Below are 23,017 nucleotides of genomic sequence, written 5' to 3'. Positions count from 1 at the left end.
ATATATATATATATATATATATATATATATATATATATATATATATATATGTTTACTGTATATTGTAAAATGAAATGTGAGATTAACTTCTGCATTATGTAGCTGTCAGAACGGAGATTATAAATCGTCTAATAGGCACTAACAGCATTTCTCTCGTAATAAGGTAAGAAATCTAGTTACAATCAAAACCTCATTGGTAACAGATGTTCAAATAAACCTTTATAATCTTTCTCTCTCGCTCTCGGATTAAACCGTGAGAATCAAGCTCCATATTTATTTGCACACCGAGTCGCGATGCTTCTAATTCCAATCAATTTCAACAAATCAAAAGCTAATCCTTTGAATCCGAATTAAAGCCCGGACTTCAAGAGCCCACCGTCAGCATGTTCTATCGATTTAATCCTGATACAGTTTGAGAAACATGTAGCGCGGCAGCTGATCGAGTCATGGGAACGGCTACAGCTGCGTTACCGGTGCGAGCGCATTCGTCACGACCCGTCGCGGTAATTGCAGGTGCGCGAGGACAGGGACGAAAATCCTACTTTAACCAAAGACATTTTAGCTTCAACATATCTTGAGAACGAGAAATCAGGGGATTCCCTTGCCATCCCTCTCTATTGAAAACTGGTAAGCTCGACACAATACGACGTGGCCAACGTCAACAAACAAAAACAAAAGGCTGCAGGCTCTACATAACCAAACCCCCCCACCCTTTGCATCAATTATACATTGCAGACTGGGAATAGGGGTGGAGAGAAGCCACTGCGATGCCAACAGGCCAAGGTACCGCACTGTTATCAGGCTTTCCCAAGCAAACCCCTACTTAAATTCCCCTCTAATTCCCCTGCACACGGCCCGCTTTCCAGATGGGCCCTGAGCCTCATGGCCTGCCAGCAACAGCTTGCGCCGTGTTTGTTGAAAACAAAGATGACGGATTAAATATCATGTGCTGCGCAGGGGGATGGAGGAGGAAAAGGAGATAATTCTGTGTTTCCCGAGCAAATAAGGTGAGAGCTGAGAGGATACAGACCTCTGTACAGTGCAAATATCGAGCGGGACAACGGCGGCATCTTCTCAAACAGCGGCCTGTACTCCAGAGAGGTGTCTTTCTCTCTCTCTCTCTCTCTCTCCGCCATTGTTTGTTGCGGATCTGTCCTCTGTGACGTCCCCGGCGAGCTCGACTGCTACACTCGGTTTAATTATGGAGTTTAATCTAATGACATCGCACCGACTCAAATCATGTCCTCATGTTTCACTTTATGGGCTTTCCTATACAAACGCTTTTATTTTTAGACAAAAAATGGCAGGCACAATGGAAGATGGCTAGTGAGCTGGTACTCTAAAACTTTATATGATTTAGATGGTGGACTAGTATATGATTTGTGAACCACATGACACCTCAAACTAATGAGGAAATCAAAAAGTACCTAAATAATAATAATAATATGCGGATGATGATTAGTAGTAGAAGTATTTAATACTATCATGATAAAAACAAAAACAAAAACATAATAATTATTGTCATTACAATAATTTTACATGTGTTTAAGTGTGTAAGAAAAGTAATATATACATTAAAAATATATAAATAACTTAAAAGTAATAAGTACACATAAACATACTAATTGTAATTTTGCAGTCTGTATACATGTATAATTGTAAACAAATAACATTGCATTTAGATTATATGTATTGGATGTTATAACTTATTTAATGTTGGTTTTTATAGATCATTTATATTTGTAATTAACAAATCTAAATACCTAATATACCTAAATAAATAATTAGACAGTTTTATTAAATACTAATTGAATAAATAATGAAAAAAGAACTAGCAATAAATTAATTGACATTGGGGATGACAAATGACCTGGATTATATATATATAAAAAAAAGAAAAAGAAAAAAAGTTTAAAATAAAATAAATAAAAAGGGTTTATTTTTGAGAATATATTTACTGATATCAAATACAGTAGTATCGAAAATAAAGTACTTTACAAAATAAATAAATAATAAACAATAAAATAAATAATATGAATTCATACAAAATAAAGAAAAATTAGTGAAGGTTTGAATCTGGCTTTCAACTCATCTATCCTTATTTCCAATCTCTCTCTACTGTCTCTGTATAACAAAAGTGGTAAAAAAAACTGAAAGATCCATTGCTAAGTCACAAACTATGGCGGGTTGACATCAAAAGCTACCAATTATGTTTCAAACAAGCAAACTATCCTCTGTTTGTATGCATTCTTCAACACTCCAGAGTGAACCGGTCATCCCGGTGCCACGTCCATCTCACCAGCTGTGCATAAACAGAGTCAAGTCTCAGGCCGGACCCCTGAGGGGGGAAGAGCGCATTTGCCTCGGATATTCCCATCTGAGCTGACAGATATTTACAGTACAATCCTCTCTCGCCAGGACGAAAGTCCCGAATCATATAGCCATAAACAGATCAATGACTCATGCTGTTCTGATAACTGAATACATGAATTCACATTACACAAAGACTCAGTCATTCCATTGACTGCTCTGAACAGACCCCACATATCACATTAATCCAAAGAGAAAGTCTCGTATCGCGGCCTGGCACAGTGGAAGCCATCAAGCTAATGCATCTTATCTTGAAACGAAAGCGAGTTGCGACGCAAAATGCGAATTTAAGACGTTCGCGTAAAACGAATCCTGAGCTGTTGAAGTTGTAACTGAATGGAGAGTCATGGCGAAAAACATCACAACACTGAGCTGCTTGTGTTGAGGTTTGATTAGCGCTACAAAAACAACGCTGCTGGACCCAAGAAAGGCTTTCAGAGGTTTACGTAAGCTATTCTTGAAAGACTGCTAAATTGGTCTTACTGCACCTAAAGCGTCTTCTCCTGCAACCCTTGAAGCGGACACCGCAAAGCTCGACTGCTTAGCTCAGCTTCTAGCATGCAATAACTTTCGGTGTCTTGAAAGCACGCCGTGGAATCAAAGCTATCTCTGCACAGACGAAAACAAACAGGGAGGACGCTGAATTAGGGTTGTCATGACTGGCCACGCGGACTCATTGTCTTCCTTTCTCTCCTGTGGCCTGAGAAGATAAACCTAGAGGCCTATCATTTGATCCTCAAACTATTAAACTTGGTTCCTTCTCCAAACGGCCCTCATGCTGAATCACTGTGGAAATGTCAGGAGCTGGAAAGGCTGGGGGCGAGGAACCAAGCACTTGTCTTCATGTGTTTTGCGGTAGCACCGAGAAGCAAAGCGGTCCACGTGCAGAAGGCCTGCGAAAATATACAGGCCTGACCAAAACACTCCCCTCTCATTTCCCTTTCATTTCCAAAACCTCAAGCAACCACCAGTCTTTGTGCAACACTCGTAAAGAGAAGCCAGAGGAACAAATGTATCTGCTCCCAGTTTCTGGGGTATAAATATTACTGTGGCATTCGCCCCAGGGCAACCGCAGTGGTGGGATAGGGAAAAAAAGTGAGCCCAAAATTTCAATGCAAGAGAAGACAAACACGTTGAAGCGATGCTCTGCGCTTTGTGATTGATGAAACATGCATGCACGAACATGACCTCAAGTGCTCAGAAGCCTAAGCCTCGAAAGACGTCATCCAAAAACAAGTTTTCTTGAGTATGCACATTTCAATTTTTTGAGGATTATCTGATCGTTAAATTAAAGGGGTCAGAAGCACTGTGGTCCCGTCGCATCATTGTGGAATATGATAGCACGCCAGCAATGAAGGGGCTTCGCATATGGTTCGAATCACAAGAACGTTCAAAGTTCTTATACATTCCATACTTATCGCAGCCAAACAGGCATTTGGTACTAAACAGATAGAACAGCGCTGTTTTCTTTTCTTCTTTTTTTCGCCTTTTCGCATGTTTCACACCCAAGATAAGTTTAAATATAGAAGCCAGGGCTCCACAAGGAGTTTTGTATCTTGCAAACTTCAGCATTTGGATGCAATTATTCCTGTCAACATTTTTGCTAGTAAAAATTGGTCAAAACTGCAGAAAGAACTTGTCTTGATAGCATCAGTAAAAATGGGTTGACAATTATCCAGTAAGTGGTAAGTAATGTTTTGGCATGTAACGCAATTTTCAAGCAAAATAATTAATAAATTATATATATATATATATATATATATATATTTACTTATATTTTATATATATATTCCTGTAAAATTCTAATAACATTTTCAGATCTTGTAATTAGTAAAGAAAACTTGTAAAAAAAATTATCTATTTTAAATAATTTAAAGTATTTGTAATAAAAAAAAAGTTTAAAACAGAAAATACAATGTAAAACAAACAAACAAAAAACAACAATTAAAGCACCAAACACAAAACAAAGCCTTAAACAAATTATCTGTTTTAAATAATTTAAAATATTTGTATTTATAAAAAATAAATAAATTAAAGTTTAAAACAGAAAAATACAATGTAAAACAAACAAACAAAAAAAATAAAAATAAAGCACCAAACACAAAACAAAGCACAAAAAAAACTAGTACAACACACAACAAAACTTAATACAAAGCACCAAACACAAAACAAAGCCTTAAACAAAGCACACACACACACACACACACAAAAAAAACAAAAAAAAAAAACAGAAGAAAACAAAACAAAACACCAAACAACACAAAAACATTTTTGGGGCCAATGTTCACAGAGCAACTACAATCTGAACTACTGGTCCAACTACGAAAAATCTCTCCAATGTTGAGCAATGGAAGGTACGAATTGGGGGGGGGGGGTTGGGGCTAGGAAAGCACTTTTAAAGAGAGACTGTCTAATTGTATGACAGTCAAGGTAAAGCGTTCCACATCGAGTATGACATTTGAAATTATGTCATGATGTTCAGTTAGTACACATTATGTTACATCATGTAGAGGAGTCGTATGCATTTCCTAACGAATAACTCCAGGCTGTTTTTATGGGCCGCTTTAATTGCGGCGCAGAAGAGGGTTGTTAAAATTGCAGATTGCTTTTATCTTGACGAGAAATGCTCAGGATTAGGTCTCTTCAGTCGGCCCGGCATTGTTTTGGAAAAGTGGTGGGGGGATGCAACAAGTTATGCAAATGAGATGTTAATTAGGCAAATGGTGAATTAGAATACACCAGTACAAACCAGCCCATTGGAATGGGAGTGTGGGAATGGGGAGGCCAGGGGAGCCAGCTGTATCCCTCCCTCTTCAATCACAGCCGAACCCCCCTGACTTCACTTGTGCCCTGCGCCTCCCTGCAGGGCACTGACATATTGTGGCTTTTGCCTGAGCGATAGCCTGACGCATAATGTCACCTCAGCCTGACCGATGCAGAAGGGAGAAAAAGGTGTGCATGGAAAAAGACACTTTTTTTTCACTTGACACTAAATCTTCGCCAAAGCTTTAGTGTGCAACCCTCGCTGGGCCGGCCCCATAGAAACGGCCACTCATGAGGTTATAATGGAACATAAATGAATGAATGGCAATTCACATGCTAATGCGAAAAGAGGAGGAAAAGGAAAGTTTTGTTGTTTTTTTTAATTTTTCGATGTTTCTTGCCCGCTCAACCAGCGTTTTGTTCAATGCGCCGTTCCTGTTTAACTCTTTCACGGAGATGCGTAAATGCAGATGGAGTGCAAAAGAAACAGAACGAATACTCTGCGTCAGTAAAAAGAATACGTTAGTGGTTAAGGTAAAAAGTTTAAGTGCGTAAATCAATCAAAAACTAAGGCTGCAACTAACAACTGTTCAAAGTATAAACAGCAACATGTTACTGAAATCAAATGACTTTCTAGTAAAAGTTAAGTGTCCATTTAAAATAGGATTTCAATTAGGTACGGTTTATTAAAACACTAAATTTAACTGAAAATCAATTGCTACGTTTTATTTTAGAGCATGAGATCGCTGATGATTTATACACTCACTCTTAAATAGGTGTAAACTGAACTAAATAAGGTTAATTAAAAATAATAATACATTTAGAAATACAATAAATTGCGATAAAAGAAAAGCATGTTTCTGGAATTAGAAGAGGGAGATATTTCAAGCTTTATCTGAACACAACCCTACAGTCAGCTCAGCTTCTGTGCAAAGCAAACACTCCTGTTGACATGAAAGTGTGTAAAGGTGTATGACATATCGACAGCCCTGCCTCCACGCCTGGCGTAGTATCCGGCTCCGCATCCAACCAAGTCAGTCTGGGACTCCATCCAAACTCTGACCGACCAAATTACAGACGCTCGCTCCCTTACTGGTCACAGGCTTTTTCATTTAAGCCCTTTCGATGACCTCCTCCTGGCTAATCCAGTAGAGGAAAGTTAAAACGTCCGTTTTCAGCCTGCAAACCCCAAATGATAATTTTTTTAAAGCTGGTATTATGTTCGATTAAACGTTTAGCAGCGTTTAACGTCAAACACCAACAATGCCGTACACTGCTGACCACACAAATACAAGCAAAGGCGTTTCCGACCTCGGCGTGTTTTAGAGGACACAGCCTTGCTGTTTCTGAATTAAAGCATTTGGAAGACATTAGCTTATGTGCCTCTCTCCGCTCCGTCTCTTCACTCCCTCCACCCTTGAAAGCATGTGGTGACCCAGGGATGTGTAAAATGGGGTCCAAATGAATTGCTTGGGCACTTGAGCTCCTCTTCCCATTACATCGCGCTGCTCTACCTGTGTTGAGTCAGCAGCGCCCTCACTCTATCCATCTAATGGACAGCGTTGGAATTTAATTAGCGGGAAGCTGCAGAGCGGCGGCCTGAAGAATCCCCAGGACAGAGGAAACGGTGGAGCAGCGTGTGTCCCTGTGTGTGTGTGGTGTGTGTGTGTGTGTGTGTGTGTGTGTTGGCCACTGACATACGGCGGATACGACAACAGGACACTCTCAGGCCCTTGGCTTACACTGGACAAAGTATCATTCACAGATAACTGTGCACATTTTTTTGGCCATATCAAAAGATGAATTACAGCTGATCATTCCAGATGAGTATTTATTACTTGTGCCATCATTTTGAGGGATTTTAGCATGTTAGCGTGTCACACTGAAAATGTAAATTTAACTGTTTATTCTTCACGATATAAAAAGAAGGATTACAGCTGATAATTTTAGATGAAGATTGTTGTTTATGGGATCATTTTGAATGTTTTTGGCATGATAGCATGTTACTCTGTGAAGATTATTTCACAGTCTACACACCAACTGTGGTGGACACTACATTATTCACAGATAACTGTGAAAAAAAAATCATCATTAACAATATCAAAAGCGACATAACAACTGATCACTGTAGGTTAATGCTTGCATATGGCATCATGTTGAGTGTTTTTAGCAATATAGCATGTTCCTCTGAAGATTTTTTCACAGTCTACACACAAACTGTGGTAGTCACTGCATTATTCTCAAATGATTGACAATGTATCATTCACAGATAATTGTGGGGGGGGGGGAAGACATGCACGTGATGGAAATGTCTTTAATCAAAATTCCTGATGATAAAATTTTTATTTTACTTTATGTGACTGAATAATTTGCTCAGATTGTGTAATTTAATATGTAATTTACGTTTCATCATTTAACTCAGTTGTCTGCTATAAGGAATGAAAGGGCATTTAATAATATCTGTTGCATTAAAGATGTGATTTCAGGTATAATGCATTGGCTTCTTCCAATCCAACAATGGGGCAAATCCTGGCCTGCAGCAAATGTGGGCCCATGTCTGGCATCTCCCACAGGAAGTGCTCCATACCTGTACCATTTCTTAAAATATTGACTTTTATCTGCTGAAATGTGTATTTAACAAGCGTGGCAGACAGTGATAGCCTTTACCACAGATAATGCAATCCCAGCCCTGGGTTTGTTGTGCACTTTTATGTACACATGAGGTTGAAGCAAAAACATTTAACATTTAATTAGATATAAAAATATTCTGTATGAAAACACTAAGGTTTCCCAATTTTGAACAAAAAAATAAATACAAATATTTTTTCGCCATTAAAAGACGTGTTACTGATTTTTTTTCTCAGATCGTGATTGATTAATATTAAAGTTGAAACTAAAATGGTAATAAAAATAAGAATTTCCAAAATGCAGGGAGACGTGACTGGATAGATTGCTTAGATGATTGACTTATATTAAAGTTGCTTCAAAACTGTAGTAAAAAAAAAAAAACGATTTAAAAAAATAAAAAATTAGGGAAATGCTTTTTTATACTTTTTATTTGGTAAAAAAAGACATGAGCATAATCTACAATGGTTTTATCTTTACCAAATTAATTCATGTGACTGAATTAATCACTATTATTTATTAAGATGACTTAAACACACAATATACTACTAAATATTGCTTTTTTTGCGAATAATTTTGATATGAAATTCAAAACTTGTCTGCCTAACAACATCTCATAAATGGCGGTAAGATCACTGTAACACACCGAGTAAGACCACAGACAACAGGTGGCACTGCGATTTGAACCCTCCACTTAACAACACTTGCCTTCAGCTACCGTCGGCCCATTAATAACTCTGTGAACTTTCGACTAGCACTGACAAAAGAATCTCTAAACAATATTCTGGATTTCACAACACAGTGCCACATTCTCCCGCGCCAGCTGTTTCCCAACTGTGAAGTAACACAAACCCCAGGAGCGGGAGGTTTCCCAGCGCCGACGCACCAGACCGGAGCTCTTCACTGGGAACGTAAAACAAAAAGTGACGGGGGAGGGGTGAGGAACGCAACTTGTGGTTAAGGGGGGACTCATTCAAACACGCATGCGACGAGAGGGATGTGTCCTACTCTTTTTCAAATCGAACCAATTAGCTTGGTCACACAGCTCCCCGCTCCCAGATGGTTCACAGCTAATCAAGTGGTGCTTTTGTTTCGTCTGTGAAAACTGTTTTGGAAGTGTGGGTGAATATGCGCTCCGTGATCAATTTAACGAATCCCGGGCAATCCCTCGTTGGTGCGGAAACAAAAACTTCTGTGTTAGTGTAATTCAGACGTGTGACTAATGGATCGATGCCCCTAAAACTCTTTCTTAATGAGTGATACTCTCTCATACGGCGAGTTCGGGAGCGACTAGACGGAAGGGAATGATTTCGATATCCTGTTTTAATCACTGCTAATTAAATAGTATCTTTGGTATTCGACTGAAGACAAATCATTTCAAGTGTATTATTTAAATCGCAAAACACATGGTGGGGGCGAAAATATCTTTGCCCATGTCGGCCTGGGAGTCGAAGGACTGCTGCCTGATGAAAGGGGCAGGCTGGAGGGTACAATTTGTGACATTCTTTCATTACGGCATTTGAATTTCCTCCAAATATGATCGTTCGTGATGAACCCCTAAAAGAACGATGTTTGCATTCAATCCAAATCCAAGGCAGGCTAATTGGGAGTGTGTTCGGAGGTCTTTTTCTGAACAGGCTCTGCAAAAAATAAGGAACAGAATTGTGCCAGAACTCGGGGTCTGGCTAGGAGTGTGCCTTAGCCTTATTATCTTTATTTGCTTATTTATTTATATTTCTGCAAAGCAGACAGATGGAGGGACCGAGGGCAGTTCTGGGGATAAATAGTTCAATAATTTAAAGTCAATTCCATACTTAGCCCAACACCCTCCCCCGCATTCAATAATTAAAAACAACATCTGACGATTTGAACACAAAAACACAACAAATACCAAACATAACCTTGCTTGGAGAGAATAAGCCTTGCTGGCTAATGTGCTGTAAATCTCAGACAAATACTAGAAAGTTTTGTTTGATATAAATACATAGAGAGAGATCTTGACAAACTTTCAAAAGTTCTCAAAAGTATATTTTCACAAATATTTCTACGTATTTGGTTCTTCTATACCGAGAAAAAAAAACTGAAAAATGCCATCTAGTACATCGCTAAATGAAAAACAATGAAATAAATAAATAAATGACAATAACAAATAAATAAATATATTATACTAGTGTTACAATGATAAATAATAATGCTAAATATGAAAACTTTTTAAAAACTTTTCAAAAAAATAAATATTCAACCTCTAGCCATACATGCTAAATATTTAATTTTTTATATATAAATATTGCTGGACCTGCTAGTACTACCACTAATAATAATCATAATAACAGACAGGATTCATTTTACATTAATAATAATAATATACTATTTTTATTATTATTTAATTATTATTTTCATCCTTATTAATAACAATTATCATCATCCTCATAATATATTTTTCAAATATTCGTAATGCAAATTATTATTGGAGTTTAAGTTCCTGTATGAAAATGCAGAAATAAAAAAAATGTAAAGTTGTCACGTGCTTTTATTGCTGGAGTTTTAGTAACTGTGCAAAACAGAAATAAATTAATTTAAAATCATATTGGTATTGCATAAATCATTTTGGCATTATTTGTATAATTTTATGATGAGACATTGCTGCACGAAACAACAGAAACAAATTACTTTTTTTGCAGATAAGTTATGAAGCACTTAAAAATAATAGGTATTGGTGAAACAATATCGGTTGATCTTTACCTCACTACATTTGATATTTATTTTCTGGACATTATAGGCCTAATTTTTAACTGCTAATAATTCCTTAAGGTTTTCAACGTACCGGTAAAATTTGTCTTACTTGTCAAATGGTGATACATTAGAAAGATTTTCACATCAGCCTCAATGCTTAAATGTGACAATGCCCATTTCCCATTAAACCCATTATAAAACGGAAAGTCCAATTGTTGCATGATCGCATCCTACAATATTCAGAAATACCACAAATATTGCACTGAAAACCAGCCTTGACGTCTAGATTTAGTCAAATACTCCAGTATAATCTTCAGATCCACTAGAACTCTGCTAATGTCCCTAATCCAAATCTAATGTAATGAAATTCCATGAAAACAGGGATTTTGCACGACTAGCACATGCCAGTCACAGACCAAATCTGTGCATTGCTCAGCAGCAGATGGGCATAACGGGTATTGGGACAGACGAGCAATTGAAATAACATATTCCCTTTAACACGGACACGCATAAAATCCCAGAAACATGCACAGAGCAACGACATGAGAGGATCCTGTAGAGCAGCAGCGCACCCCCAGCCTTTCTTCTATATTTTACCAGCCATACGGTAGTTTATTTTCCACTTCTTTTACCATCTGTAGAAACTTTCCCCCACAGACATTCACAGCTGTCCTGTTTCATGTCTGTGCTCTCCTTTATATTCCGGCGTACAATACTGCCCCGTGCCTCAATCACCGGGCCTGCATTCTTTTCTTGGCAGTGGGAGTGGGCCTTTCATGATACCAGTGCGCCAGCTATGGCAAACAGTAGAATTTGTGTTTAGGAAACGGTTTGGGAACATAAAGCATGCTGGTTTGTGAGATCCAGACGTGTGTTGCTCAACACTGCAAACACAGTGATCAATAGGCAGTGACGTACCGATCGGCCACTATAATGCAGATCAATCTCCACGTGATGAGGATCCAGTTTGAGCAGAGATTTAGTGATGAAGCAGACTCAGTCTGTCAGTTTAAACCCAGTTTAAGAGGCTTTTGCTTGCTGGGATTCATTTTATGACGTTTGAATCTGAATGGACATTTCTGGCTTCTATTGTAAAAGCAGCTTGCTAAACATAAGCTCTTAATTCAAATGTATTGCAAAGAGCCTAGTTGACAAAGTGTTGTTCTTGAGTAATAATGGGGGAAAAAAAACACATTTCCTAGTCTCCTCGAGACGCACATGAGCTGTCTGCTCACCATTCACATGAAGTCCTCATCAAGACCTAATACAATCAAAGTTTCTCCTGGCAAGGGCCTCGCAATGCCTCGTTTGCTGCCGGCTGGGGCTTGAGACAATGGCACTCTTGTTGAATGGCATGCGCGCACAAAGGCTCCATTATCAGAAGTTAGTCAAAGTTGCTGTTCTGTAATGAACGAGATGTCTGCTCTCGGGAAGTCTAAAACAGACTGATCCGTTAGAAGACACTGCGTACCGGTCCCCAACACGGCTAAGCTCGCTGCAGTCCATGAGTTCTCAAAAAAAGGTGGACAAAAGGAAATGGTAGACATGGTTAAACTTGCAGTGACAAACAACAAAACCTGAGCCTTTCTTTGGACGTTCAAAATCTAACATCATAAGATAAATGACGTGGAGGGACTGTGTCATCATCTTCAAAACTTCGCAATTGGCTTAAAGGGATAGTTCATCCAAAAATGGAAATTACCCCATGATTCACTCACCCTCAAGCCTTCCTATATGCATATGACTTTTTTCTTTCAGATGAATAAAATCTAAGCTTCACAAAAAAAAAAAAAAAAAAAAAAAGTGCTGAGATTTTGAAGTCCAATAAAGTGCATCCATCCATAATGAAAATACGCTGCATGGCTCTGAAGCCATTCTGAAGCAAAGGGGTGCATTTGTTTCAGACACAATCGATATTTAAGGTGGCGTTCCAGTGCATAGCGTAAACTCTGGTGAAAATATGCGAGTTTTGCAAGAACCATGTTTTGTTTACAGCAAAAGAAAACCAGTCACCTTTTGGATTATATCAAAATCCTCTGATATTTTTCTTTACAAATCCTTGTTTTGCACTTGACCAGTGTTTTGTTTTACTCTCTCTTCCGTGTTTCTGTGTTCGTCAGAACTGAGGCCAAATAGCTTTTTGTCCCCATTGACTTCCACAGTATTTTTTTATTACTATGGATGTCAATGGAGACCAGCAACAGCGTTCTTCAAAACATCTTCTTTTATGGTCAGTAGAAGAAACAATCTTTTGGAACAACTTGACGGTGAAAATTTTGAATTTTGGGGCAAACTATTCTTTAAAATAGTAAACAATGAAAGCAATGCATATATTTTGTTTTTTTTACATTTACCTTTCTTTTACTATTAATACTCAAATCTTTCTTGTCATTCTAAAGTTATACCCATCCTCCAACATTTGTGTGTTCATTAAGTAACTATTTGAGCTAACTTGACAATATAAACACATTTTAAGATATTTAAATCCAAAAGTATGCACAAAAAGTGTGTATTCCATACAGGCCTACTTAACACATTTCCACACAGCAAAGTCATCTGTACCAACTCCAACACAAGAAGCATTAAATAAATGTGTGAAGAAAGGAGGATAAAAATAAAAATAGCTGAGCTCCCATCACGGGGCCCATTTCTCTCACAGTGGCCATGCGCTGGGACGACTGAGGAGTTAATACAAAACTAATTAGCAAAAATTGACTGGTGCCAACCCCCCTCATTCCTTTTCCTGCCTCACTACGCAGGGGGACAGCGGTAAACCCAGAGCACAGGTGTACCACTCACGCCGGCTCTAGATTACTGCCCACTGCCACAGCGCTCGAAACCCTTCACCGCGCTCCCCAGGCCGCGCTTATGTCAGCGAGGAAATGGAGTGTGATGAGCTGCATTTTAAACAAACTGTCAGAAATGAAAGAAACACAATTGTTTTTGAACCACTACAATGAAAGCGACGCATTAATGCGCGGCCGAGACGCTACTTTTGGCGTCAACTAACGTGGTCCAAATCTGCGAGGAAAGATCGGTGCTGACAATGCACATTAAACGGATTACACGAATTTGCCTCGCAATCAGGTTTAGGAGAAATTCACCCACTAAAAACAAGTGGCTGCGCAACAAAACATCTTACAGTGTTTCCTCGTCCCAGAACCATCTGCTTCGTTTAATCCAATCACATTGCAGCAGGAAAAAAACGGTTCAAAAGGAGGTCAAATGCAATGATATTAAAACTGACTCTGCTGTATCCCATCACTGGATCCGAGCTGGTCCTTCAGGACTGGGTCCGTGCCAAAGCGGCATTTGCACAAGATAACTTGTTGCACAATGTATTTTTATGAATGGCCGACAACCTCGTTTTTAATGAATGGTACTGTGTGAAAGAGCACAGTGGCATGGTCATTGTTGCAGTAACGGGGCCGGTCGGTGGGATTTAGCGAGCAGAAAGCAGGGGAGGATGGGTGCGAGGGGGTGGGGAGGTCCCAGCCCACAATGTGTACTGCAGTAACCACAACAAAGGCTGTGGTTTATCCCACAATCGCCTTAAATAGATCCAAATTATTGTTATTCCTCAGCCTGTGGAAAGGAAGAGGAATATAAAACGGCTGTAACACAAGATGAGCCAAAAGTCAGCCTGAAGATATCAGCGGATTCGGTTACTGGTTTTAAAAACACGAATCGACGGCTTGCTGTAGCCTTTGACCGGCTTTTTAGCCAGCTTCCTAGAACTTAATACGAATTTACAAAAACTTATGACAGGGCGCCCGGAGCATGCGTCATCAAAGCTAACTAGTTTTGAAAGACACACTGTACAGTAAATCTGTTTAAGAGCTCACATGGAAGTGGGTCAGACGTCTTTACAAACATTACACACACAAACGGTTTGTTCGCCGCGGCTCCAGGTCAATTAAGGTAAGTCCAGTATAAATATCTATCAGCCTGGCTAGAAATGTACACACAGGCCCGGTTGAGCGTTTGTTATCTATCTGCACCAGAGGTATCCTTCCATTGTGTAGTGAGTCTGAAAAACACAACTCCAGTTCTCAACAAGTGCAATTGCATTCAGTAGACTTTTATAATGACAGGAACTTCAAAGAATTCTAATTGAGTATTTCATCTTATTAATGCAACTTTTCAATTTTATATGACAACACAATATCCTTTTTTCCTCATGAAGTAATCATTTAGACTTGAGCTTGAAAGGGAACTAAATGTTACATCTAGGTGAAAATGTTGATTGAAAAAAATAAAAAATATATTTATTTTTAAATATTTTAAAAGTAGCGTGTATGTTAAAATACCAAAAATAAAATAGTGCGAGGGAAGAATTATGAATTTATTTAATAAATATTAATAAATAACATTCAGTTTTAAATGTAACATAACTACTTAAATCTACTTAAAAGGGTCACTGGTGTAATGCTAGTCTGGGTCTCCGTGGATATTCGTCTCTTTTGGCTGGTTTAAACACCACACAACTCTGTGGCCCAAACAAAACCACCTGTTTTAACAGGAGGTCAAGGGGACAACCCAAAACCAAAGCTTGCCCTCCGCTTGACTGGCTGCTAATAGGAGTGGATGTTTATCTAGGAGGTCAAATGCCTTGAAGATGGGGTCACGACCCTTACATCTTAAGCCGTGACCTCTCCCACGTGTGGAGTGCTCCTGTCGTAAATTAGCCGCGGTTACACGTCCTCAGGCCTAAGCGAACACTACATTTGTGTCTTTTTCTAGTTCTCACGTTACTTTCTGTTAAGAGATTTATGGCATCTGACTAAAATTATGAACTGCGTGACTGCTGAGATTTGAAAAAGGGGTTTTTAAAATACATGGTCTCAGAAATACATTTACAAGCACAAACTTGAACTTGAACAAAATATAGGAAAGACTTTTCCAAATCTATCTTTTTTCTATCTATTAAATCGAATAGAAAAATAATTTATAGTGCAAAAACATTGACAAAATATTAAGAAATGCAAACGTAACCTTGCAAATTATAAAAAAAAAATCCAAATATATTAAATATTCGTGAAAATATTGAAGAAATATGTAAAGTATTGAGAAATACAAACTTAAACTTACATATTCTATAAAAAATATAATAGACAATACTGAAAATTTTGAAATTTAAACTTATAAGTTAAAAGTTGAACATTTCTGCACATATATTGATAAACAGTGATACAAACAAACTCACATATAAATATTGAAACACAAACGGAAAAGTAAAACTCATGGCTTATTTATATTGTTCCTCTAGTATATTTGAGTTTCTGTTTACCTAGACTGAACTGAAACCCCTCTTCCAGTAATTTCCCCTAATATCGATAGGTAGTCATATTATTGTCAAGATGAAGTGGGTGTGTTTGCTGGCCTGCACCCCTTTGCCCTGGCAAGACTGTGGGATAAATTTAATTACTGACTTTAGCTCCTCTCAGAAGCCCCACTTTCGCCATCTGTGTATGAGGTCAGGCTCTCTTCGGATGGCTTTTAATCAAGGGGGCTCCAGCAATGCTCCGCTGCTTTAAATAAGACAGAGGACGAAACTTGATCGGCCCGAATGCAGGTCAGAGACGAGGAAAGAGAGAGAGAGAGAGAGAGAGAGAGAGAGAGGCTCCTGCGTCTTTCTTCCTCTTGTTCTCTCGCTGACGTCTTTTATTCACCATAGAATCAAAAAGAAACGGTAACTTCCCCCGATTAGGATGTTAGCAGGACGCTCTCCACTGAATAGGCTTTCAGAACATCAAAACTAAGGATTTCAGCAGGCCACAGGGAAACGCGTTTCAGCGACGGTGTCGCGCTTATCCTCACAAAAAGCTCAAAGGCTTTGGGCCTTTGTGTTCCCACCAAGTCAAAGTAATTCACACGCTCCCGTTTTGCAACCTGCTGTCAGCCAGATAGCCAGGTTTTCCGACGCGGCGCTAATACTCATGTTTTACGGCTTTATCTCCGCCGTCTTCGGGTTCCACAGCATTCTCACTCTTTTATCGATCGATGCGCGAGTCTGTACGGGATGCTGGGAACGGCGGAAACGCACGCTGCCAACTCGCCCGGTGCGAGAGGAAACGAATGTAATTAAGGTGCTCAGTTTGCCTTGCGAAACAAAGTGTGCTTCTTGTCTTGCAAGTGAAAGCCTGTGTTTGTGCCGCTGTCAGTGCAAGACGGATCCCCTGCCACCTTCTGCCAATTAACAGTCGCTCCGTCAGATATTTGTGCCGGACTTTTCCGCGTTAGCTTCTTGCAGATAGCGATTAAAAGGAAAATTCACTCTTATTTACATATTCAGCTAAAAGTATGCGTTTATCTGCCATTTCTTTGGGCATAAAGGAAGCAGCGGATTCGAATCCGACAGCTTCCTCATTGACTGTTGATGGATAGTAAACAGTAAAATCCTTAAAAAAAGCAATCCATTACGATAAATTGCGTTACACATTTTGCTGGGTCATTTGCATACATTCAACAGAATTACTCGATTCAAAACGGGACTTACCTGCATGCACGAAGTAGGCCAAGTACAGGTCGAGCTCCTTTACGGAAACTCCTATGTGATGCGGCTGCACGCACAGTCCCGGATTCGAGCACTGCGGAGACTTAACCAGCCTTTCGCCGTCAGTACTTTCAAGCGGAATACCTTTGAATAAAATCACCATGACCAGGTCCAAGCGCCACACTTTGTCCGCCTGACGCAGGCAGTCGATTCTCCTCATCTTGCCCTTCTGGTCGGGGTTGGAGAGCACACAGCAAGGGGGCTTCTTCCCGGTGACAGTGAGCACAAAATCCTCGCGGAACTCCGGCCGGATGTCCTTGCGGAGTTTGGCCAGCAGCCGCGATGCCCACTTCTGCTTGACCTCCGGCTTCTCGCTGAGCAGCTCGTCCTTTACGGCGCGCTCCTCTTCCTTAGACATGCGCTTCTCGTGCTTCTTAAAGTATTTTCTCTTGCGGGCCTGCAAGTTGAACCAAGTGTAGGCAAACGCTCTCACATGGGGCAGCAGTGCTTCAATGAAAGGATGGAATTCATCCTGCGAAGAAGGACAAGGGAGTGGAAATTAGACTGAATGACTTTTAGAAACATCCTTATATATATATAAAAATCTGTGTGTTTTTTAATAAAGCAACTGCAAAAAATGTAACTAGCTAAAGTACACATTTTTCACAGCAGTAGCCATGAAAGCGAAACAAGCACGTCTACATAAAATCCCTTCTGATTATTTTGAAAAACGGCCCTCAACAGCAGGACTGTATCTGTGAACCGAGCAGTGTGTGTGTGTGTGTGTGTGTGTGTGTGAAGCTCGTCTAGGACATATCTTGGCTCTCTGGCAAGAATGCTAGTCTGTAGGGGTCTGCCAGGGCCGAGAAAAAGCAACAACCGACCAGGAAAATTGGAGTGGCTATTTTTATCTGTTCTCCGTAAAAATGCACACACGATTCCAAAAAACCGAGCTACTTCATTCGCTATCAGCGAGGAGTGTGTTGTTTTCACACAGGAGTGTGTGCGGGGCAGATTGTGCCGGATCCCTTCACCTGCCGCTGGCGCACAACTTGGCAGAAAATCCTTTTTTTTTATATAATGACAAAACGATCACGACATTAAAACATATTTTTGTACGTGGTCAAAACCTCGCTGGAAACATTCATGCAGGGATTTGTTTTTGGTTTTGTTTTTTATCTACAATAGAATTTAATATTAACATAATGTTGCTGTACAACCAGAAATGTGGCAAGCATCCAGCTATAACAGGATTTTTTATTATAGAAACTACAAGCATTTTCTATACTGTACATGTGCATAATTATTAAAATAATAAATAAATGTTTTTCTGTATTTGTAGGCCTGCATGTCCATTTCTCTATTGCTTTAAAAACAAAAACAATATGCACTAATTTAATAAATAAATAAGGTGCGGTTCAAACATGAAATAATTTGGGATTTTACACAGAAAATAACTCGGGTTTTTATTACATCGAGAGAATAATGGCAGACTGCCAATCACTAGAATAACATTTCCACAAACAGCAATAGCCCTGCATCGTGTCCCAAAACCGACCGTGCGAGAGCACGAGAGGCCTGCCAGCAAGCAAGCAAAGTGCACTATGTGCTGAGCGCAGATTTCATTTGAATAAGCTCAGATATGAATATAACGCGCTGGGCCTCGGACCGCTGCCTTTAGAAATTTAACAATTAATTCGGCGTCATTTAGGAACGTTAATTAAATTAATTTATCAGGCCAATTTCAAGCACTGCTGATAATGTTTGTTTCGTAATTAAAAATAATCACAACATGCCATCGAGCAAAAATAAATAAATATTTATTACAAAAAAAACAAATTTAATAATGATGGAGGTTTATGATTTAAATAAATGCATTGTTTGTGAAAGATTTCTGCCTGTTATCTTATTAATTACAGAAACAACAGACTTCATAAAGATACATATTGCCATATCTCTTTAGTTACACCACAGGAAATCAAGGATTTGCATAAGCATATATCATTATTATAGTGTGCGGTGTGTGTGTGTGTGTGTGTCTCCTGTGAGAACGTATATGTTTAATCATATTGTTTCCTTCCTGTCTTGTTCAAGAATCAAACTCTCTTGCCTCCAAGGCATAAAAACTGTATTGTTTCATCCTGCATTTAAAAGAGTGAACGAATTCCCTTATCTTCCTTCACTGGCTCTCCAAGTAACTTAATCCAAAGTCTGTGAAATATTGTTCCTCAGTTACTGATATCATCTTCTGCTGTGGCTTTTTATACATGTATATTATGTGCTTTTTATATATATATATATATATACAAAAAAGGAACTGTTGCAGACTTGTCTACACTCAGACTTCTTGTAAAATTGCTTGGAGAAAAGAAATCAATATGGAAAATCTCCAGACGAGAATCGAGCTCTCTACTGTAAAATCAGGATGGTAACTTTCAGCAGTTTTCCTAGCGATGATTCTAAACAAATCAGCCGTCTGCTAGAATTATTTGGCAGATGATACACAACACAGTGTAATCTAACATGCAAATTATAATTATGAGAACATCCAGAAAGCTTGTTTTCCTCTTTTGGTATAATTCTAGCAATTCATGAAAACCAAATTCTACGCGCTCGTGGCGGCAGAACAAACAGCTCTTCACATTCTGGAGCGTGCCTGAGTGTCAATATAGGGTCTGGTTAGCATGTCCGGTTTTTCCAGACTCCTGAAGTGTTTCAAGCTGAACCTCGCTGTCCTATAGGAAGGCCTCAGCAGGGAACAATAGTGCCTCGTGCAAGAGGCGAGAGAGTTTTAACACATACAAAAATATTACCAAGAAAAGATCATGGGAAAGCACAGTTTACATAATATGAAGTTAACACACTGAAAGATGTTCAATAACTAACGCAAGACAAATGTATGCTTTTTTTATTTAGGCTACAGGATATAAAATATGTGAAAGATTTGAAAATGCATTATTTGGATTTTAAGGTTTTTAATATAATTTGAAAGCAGTGTACAGACGTGATTTTTGGCACTCTGAACACTATTTGAGTCTTTAAATACGACACACACACACACACACACACAGAGAGAGAAAATAGACCACTGCCTTAACACCGCAACAGAGAGGAAATCAATTGCCCGTCTCAATTATCTTCAATGCATGATTTTTAGATGCTTAATAATATTACTGTCAACTTACTAATTTGAAAGGAAACAGTGCTTACTTTTTTTTTTTTTTAACATTGCGAGCTGGTTTTCACAAAGTGCATTATTGCTTTAAATTCTGAGTATCAAATATTTTTAATAAGTACATTTTTTGCATCAAATATTTGTACTCAAGTAAAAGAATTATGTTAGATGTATATAAGTTCTTATGTGAGGTTTGAAGTGATCATATTTTACGTTTACTGTGATTGATAAATTATCAAAACCTTCCTCGTGGTTTGGCATGGATGTAACAAAAATAAATAATTATAAAACAACTTTTGTAAACTTATTCAAGTCAAACTTCATCGAACCAAAGAAAAGACGACTTAGAAGTCAGAGAGCTCTCTCAGCTCGTCTTTCTCCACACATTACACATAATTTGTCTTTTTTCGCATGAATCGTTTCCAGTATCTCCAAACAGGCTGTAACTGACACGGTTAAAAGAACGTCCCTGTACGCAACACAATACTGAGGCCTTTTCCTTTGTTTTGAGAATTCAATAAAACACATTTAAGCTAACAGTTTAAAATCACATCGAGCCTAAAACGCTACAGCTTTTCCAGACCTGTCACCTCACTTCACCTGCCACCACTAGTCACACAATGATTGGTTTTGTTTTTTTAAAACTCCTTTAACCCTCTCAGTTACTGCAACTTTACTTTTATTCTGTGTTAATTACAAAAGTATGAGATAAACAACAAATAACACTGTGCATATACATACACACACACACACATATATATATCTATATAAGCACATTATAAACTAAGCTATAATGCATGAATGCATCAAATCTAACAGTCTTAATTTTTAACAGTTAAAACAAAAAACTTGCTCAACATCAATATTTAAAACTGCTGCTAAATATGCACAAATATAGATGCATTGGAGCTTCCAAAAATATCAGTCAAAGAGTTTCTGCTGCCTTGAAGAAAAAGTCTCATAAGCAGCAGAAAAGCTTTTTTTTTATTGCCGGCAGCTGGTTCAAACTAAAGTTAACACAGAAAACCGCATAGATGTTTTGATATTTAATAACAAAGTGCACCCAAATAAGACTATTATGAGCTTAAATGTGTGTTTAAAGGTGAAGGCGTGTATGTGAAGTGTTAAACTCCAAACTTAAAACAGTTTGGTGTCACAGCACTCATGCAAAGCGTTTTTATTTTGTATTCCACGAGTGGTCCTGCTTTAAAAGAACCCTGAGTGCTGTGAAAAGCCTACATCGAGAACTCTTTAATCTTTAAATATCCATGCAGGAACCTAATTACAATTCCGAATCGTTAAATAACTTTATTTTAAAGAGTGCAACCGGATCAAATGTGCATTAGGTTGATTCGGTGTAACGTTTTCTTTCATGCACCGCGCTAATAATCAACGTCCGTGCCTATGCAAAAAGCGGCTAGAATAGAACTGTAGATAAATGTGCACGAGAAACATTAATGTGTGTAAGGTGGGCGCCATCCGCCATGTGGTAGTTCAGTTGGCTCTGTCAGAGCAGAAATGTCTTAGTGCACACTAAGTTACTTGTCTTATGCAAAGGTTAGTCCCTATCCGCGCTGTCCCGGCCAAAGACACCGCTCAAACACAACAAACAAGAGTTAATAATAGACCAAAATGTCACTTACCTGTGTTAGGCATAGCGGAGAATACATATCTGTCGGTTTTAACTCTTGAATTGACGATGTTGTGTGTGTGTGCGTGAGGGTGTGTATGTGTGAATGTATGGGGTGTGTATGTATATGTGTGTATGAAAAGAGAAAAAAAAGAGAGACAGAGAAGAAGGGAGAGAGGGAAAATAAAGCCTCGCTTCTTGCTTTCACATTTCCAACTCTGCGAAGTGCGCGCGACGCTTCAGCGCTCCATAGAGCTGAACTTTAACCCCGCCTCGAGTTACACACATCTACTGTACTGTACTGTTAAAGCCGTATATCCAAACTCTCGGCATTATCATCAAGTGCAGCCTTAGAGAAAAGTCCCGACGACGGGTGGCTGGAGGAAGTACAGTACGCGGAGATTTCACAGAGCCATGAGTGAAACTGTGGTGATGAAGCGCCGAGGGGAGCGATTGTTTCGTCTTGCGGTCTTCTGAATAGAAAACAAACGATAGGAAAAGTCGTCCGGATGCGTTACAAAACTCGCGTTTGATTCATTGTCCGCTGTCTCTTGTAGCACCGCGCCGTGCCGCGCGCTTTCATCCGCCGTGAGGCATGTGGCGGTGCGGAGCACAACTGAGGCGGATTTACGAGCAGCGAGCAGGGCTCGGCATGCTTAGGAAGATTGTAATATCCTTAAAAACCCCCTGTTGCAAAAGCTGCCACTTGTGTCGCGGTTAGTTTCGACCTGAGAGAGGGGGAGAGAGAGAGAGAGACAAGAGAGAGAGAGAGAAAGAGAGGCAGAGAAAAAAAAAGTGAAGCAAGCGCGCGACTCGAGTCCGCTGAGACGAAGCTCCCGTTCACTTTTGCCGTTCAAACTCTTGGGCTCTTCCATCAGCACAGCGCCATCAATATCGGCACGAGAGCCGCACACACGCGGGACAAGGGGGAATGTGCACACTCCCAATGCCGCTGCGCTTCGTGTTCACCAACTATTGTAATGCAGAAAGCGTGATCATGAATTTAACTCGCGTCTCTTAGCGTGCAGTTGATATCTTATGCACCGAATTTTGAGGATTTTCTTCTCATTTTATTTTTTACAAAAGAAAGAAAGAAAGGAGTAGGATACTTTTGAGAAATAAATGTTTGGGAAAATAAGGCATTCGTATTGCATTCACTGCCTTCAGAAGACTAGTGTGTTGTCAAATGATAGGCTACAATAATTTAAGCAATACATTTAATGCA

The 23,017-nt window shown here is 39.2% G+C and overlaps 1 protein-coding gene across 5 annotated transcripts in view; it reads right to left on the bottom strand.

The window, feature by feature from the left end:
* The window catches only part of nfia (nuclear factor I/A), a 118,821-nt gene extending 96,082 nt beyond the window's left edge, over positions 1-22,739 (bottom strand). The window contains exons 1-2 of one of the 5 annotated variants that reach the window (XM_026198363.1): positions 21,806-22,739; positions 16,991-17,519 (exon numbers count right to left, since the gene is read on the bottom strand). In XM_026198363.1, coding sequence (XP_026054148.1) covers positions 16,991-17,519; positions 21,806-21,832 — 556 coding nt within the window. In that variant the 5' untranslated portion in view covers positions 21,833-22,739. The remainder of the gene's footprint in view (positions 1-16,990; positions 17,520-21,805) is intronic. The other 4 variants (XM_026198365.1, XM_026198364.1, XM_026198366.1 and 1 more) reach the window with 4 other exon arrangements.
* Between the last annotated feature and the right edge of the window lie 278 nt (positions 22,740-23,017).

Source organism: Carassius auratus, chromosome 22 (assembly GCF_003368295.1).
Source record: "Carassius auratus strain Wakin chromosome 22, ASM336829v1, whole genome shotgun sequence".
NCBI lineage: Eukaryota > Metazoa > Chordata > Actinopteri > Cypriniformes > Cyprinidae > Carassius > Carassius auratus.
Note: the sequence above shows the minus strand (reverse complement) of the source record. Positions and strands in the feature narration are given on the sequence as shown.